At 40.5% G+C, this 3,753-nt stretch overlaps 1 protein-coding gene across 1 annotated transcript; it reads left to right on the top strand.

Annotated features, from left to right (window-relative positions):
* Window positions 1–1,473: 1,473 nt before the first annotated feature.
* On the top strand, window positions 1,474–3,310 carry LOC124840676 (putative inactive patatin-like protein 9). Its single transcript, XM_047316773.2, has 2 exons — window positions 1,474–2,648; window positions 2,791–3,310. The coding sequence occupies exons 1-2, from the start codon at window positions 1,725–1,727 to the stop codon at window positions 3,004–3,006; spliced, it is 1,140 nt and encodes a 379-aa protein (XP_047172729.2). The 5' UTR covers window positions 1,474–1,724; the 3' UTR covers window positions 3,007–3,310.
* Window positions 3,311–3,753: the final 443 nt, after the last annotated feature.

Below are 3,753 nucleotides of genomic sequence, written 5' to 3'. Positions count from 1 at the left end.
GGATACATACAGTACCTCGTAAAATGAATCCAGTAATAAAAGAATATATGGACCCAACACAAAAATACTAATAAAAACAAGAATTAATGTTTGTGTGCATAAAACAGAGAAAAGTCCCCCACAGAGATAGTTAGGTTGGATGCATGTCGTTTGTATGGAAGAGTCGAAAGACGTTAAATATTCTGATTAAGTAATCTCACTAATACAATTAAATGTAAACCCAATTTTGATTTGGCTCTAATCGCTCACACACACTATAATAAGTATTTGTTTAAAGATTCATAAATTTTATTTTAAATGTATTACTGCATGTTGAATTGTATTTGCCATTTTTCTAACCACATATTATACTTTCAAAACAAAAGGCAAAGCTTACATTTAATTGAAGTGTGTTCTAAGCATTATTATTTTTTAGTTGAAATTAAAATTTAATTTATGTGACGAACAAGAGTATTATTACCTTTGTTTACACTAACACTAATTAATAACATTGAAGTCATTATTTTGCATGTCCTATTATAATATTCTAATACATTAATAGGGTATGCAGTGATAGTACATTTTAAAGTTAAGCCTTATAAGATATTTTTATTAAAATACGTTGATATGACATAAATGCAAACTCCGAGTTATAAAAAAAATAATTTCTTATATGAAAAATATTTTCTTGTCAACAAATAAATTAAAAAATTATTGAAACATAGATTTCATAGGATTTTTGTATTGATCAAGAAAAATTGCAACGGAGTTTAAAAAATAACGTGATCGAATGAAGACTATGTCATTTCCATTGCAAAGGTAACTGAGAACAATAATTTACTTCTTTTCTTTAGATTTCAGAATGTTATATAATTTTTAAATTTTCATTTTAAAACTATAGTGTAATAAAATTTTCTTTTAAATGTAAGAGAAAATTTATTTAAAAAAAAAGAATATATTCTTATAACTTAATATCTTATAGAAATATTTATATGTTAACTCTTGCATTTATTATGATTTAATTAGATGAACATCTTACTCCAGTCCCAAATCTGAGTGAAGAGATTTCCAGCTATCTTCCTCGGCAGTTAAACATGGAAGCACAGATGCAGATGAAAGCAAGAAAATAAAAAATAATAATATTAATTAGTAATGAAGATGAACAGTGAGATAAACGAGGGAAAATATGAGAGCGGCTGCTGGAGATGCTGCCACTACGCTGACTTCCAGAGCAAGCGCAAGCCGAGCCGAGGTTCGCGGTTTCCGCAACCCGATAAGAGCACGCGCGGCCGCACGTGCATACATACACAATCTTACCACGTAAGACTCTCACGGGAACAAAGAAAAAGAAAAAACAAATGTATAATAATAGGAAAAGAAAGAAATAATAGAGAAAAGTAAGAAACAGTGATAAAAATAAGGGAGAAGGACAAAAGGGTCGCGTATATAACTACCCCCATTCCCAAACGCACCTTTCAGTCCTATTCTTTTAACTCTCACCAACTCTACTCAGAGCATAGAATCAGACAGAGAGAGAAAGAGAAGAGAAGCGCAACCTTGAGTTAATTAAGCAATTTATTCCTCTCACCACCAAAGCGTGATACACTCTTTGCTTTCTTACCTTCCATTCTTTTATTCTCTCTCTTGAATTTCACACCTGCAACACAGACTATCAGAATCCCTTTCTTTCTCAGAATTAAAGCCAGCAACTAGCCTACACACCCACATTCAGACACCAAGAGAGAATGGAGCTCAGTAAACTCACCCTAGAGATCTTCTCCAAACTTGAACACAAATGGCTCTCACATTGTAAACCCAACAACAAAACCCGCATTCTCAGCATTGACGGCGGAGGGACCACCGCCATTGTCGCCGGCCAAGCTCTCATCCACCTCGAGGATCAGATCCGTCTCCGCACCTCCGATCCCCAAGCTCAGCTCGCCGATTTCTTCGACATCGTCGCCGGCACTGGCATTGGCGCCATCCTCGCCGCCATGATCACCGCCGGCGACGCCTTCGGTAGGCCGATGTATACAGCCAGAGAAGCCGTCCGTCTAGTCTCCGAGAGGAACTCCGAACTCTACAAGTTCAAATCCGGAGGCGTGTTCCGCCGGCGCCGGAAAATCTCCTCCAGAAGCATGGACAATGTGTTGAAGCAACTGTTCCAGAGGAAGGAGGACGGACGGTTGTTGACCTTGAAGGACACGTGTAAACCGCTTCTTATCCCTTGCTTCGACCTCAAGAGTTCCGCTCCGTTCGTCTTTTCGCGCGCCGACGCGTCCGAGTCTCCGAGCTTCGACTTCGAGCTCTGGAAGGTGTGTCGCGCCACGTCAGCGACGCCGAGCCATTTCAAGCCGTTCGACTTGGCTTCCGTCGACGGCAAGACCTTGTGCTCAGCCATGGACGGCGGCCTGGTGATGAACAACCCTACGGCGGCGGCCGTCACGCACGTTCTCCACAACAAGCACGATTTCCCGTCGGTGAACGGCGTGGAGGATCTCCTGGTCCTTTCCTTGGGGAACGGATCGTCCAACACCAAAGCGTGCGAGAAGAGCACGTGCTCCACACCATCGGTGGTTGACATTGTGCTCGACGGCGTTTCCGAGACCATTGACCAGATGTTGGGTAATGCCTTCTGTTGGAACCGTACGGACTACGTCAGAATCCAGGTACATGAAGTGAATGCTTCTGCTTTTACTCTTTTCTTCTTCTTTTTAGTCTCGGATGTCTGCGTTCTTTTCAGAATTCCGATTCATTCCAGAGAGCGTTTGGTTTGGTTTTATGAAATTGATGACGTATGTTATGTGACAGGCCTTTGGTTTGGGAAGCAAAGCAATGAGAAAGGAGGAGGTGCTCAAAGAGAGAGGACTGGAGTCGTTACCGTTTGGCGGGAAGCGCTTACTGACGGAGACTAACGGAAACAGAATAGATAGCTTCGTGCAACGTCTTGTTGCAACCGCAAAACCAAGCCCGCCGTCTAGTCCGTGCAAGGATTCCGCCGTCAACTCTCTCGCTAACGGCCGCTAGAAATTTTTTAGCTTTTTTTTAGATTTTAACGCTGTAGAGTGTAACTAGTGTTTTTACCTAGTTATTGTTCTGCGTAGTTAATACTAGCATTTAATATTTTACTACTACCACCTGGTATATTTACTCATTGCCTTTTCATATCTTCGTCGCTTCAACTTTATCATTATTTCTTCGAGCGAAGGGAGGTTCGGTGGCGTAAACCAACGGCGTCGTTTTACCCGACACAGACACGATGTTTTCCATTTTGTTTTTCACTCTTCCAATGGAAATGGTCAAATTCTTGAAATAGCTTGTTTTTAACATCACATTATTTATAATTTTTGTTCTTATTGGTCACGAGGTTTTGCTCTGAAAATATCTATTTTTTCTCTGAAGGGCAACTCAATTTTCATGCTTAAAAATACGCGAGACTGAAATGTTTGTTGGGTCCAGAGCCTTTTCTTTTCCAGACTGAATATTTGGTACACTCAGCATTTATATGACTCTTCCATGTAAAAATTTAGCAGAAGTGAAGATCCTTGATCCATATTGTGAAAATGTATTGCTTGTGTTGTCGTTTCTTTCTCTCGAGCTTAGTGCCATCATTTGATGCTGAGAGTTGTAGTGTGTGGACATGGTCCGGGACCATCAATACTCAATTCTCATTAGTCAGTACTCACTTCGCATGGTGACGCACACGGGAAAGGCAAAACTACACGCTGACGTTTCAGGTTTATGATCGCAAGGGTGTGTAAAATCAGGGGCACA

Source organism: Vigna umbellata, chromosome 8, assembly GCF_029865625.1.
Source record: "Vigna umbellata cultivar VRB3 chromosome 8, Vumbellata_1.0, whole genome shotgun sequence".
In the NCBI taxonomy this organism is placed as follows: domain Eukaryota; kingdom Viridiplantae; phylum Streptophyta; class Magnoliopsida; order Fabales; family Fabaceae; genus Vigna; species Vigna umbellata.
This window is presented reverse-complemented; position numbering and strand designations above follow the sequence as displayed.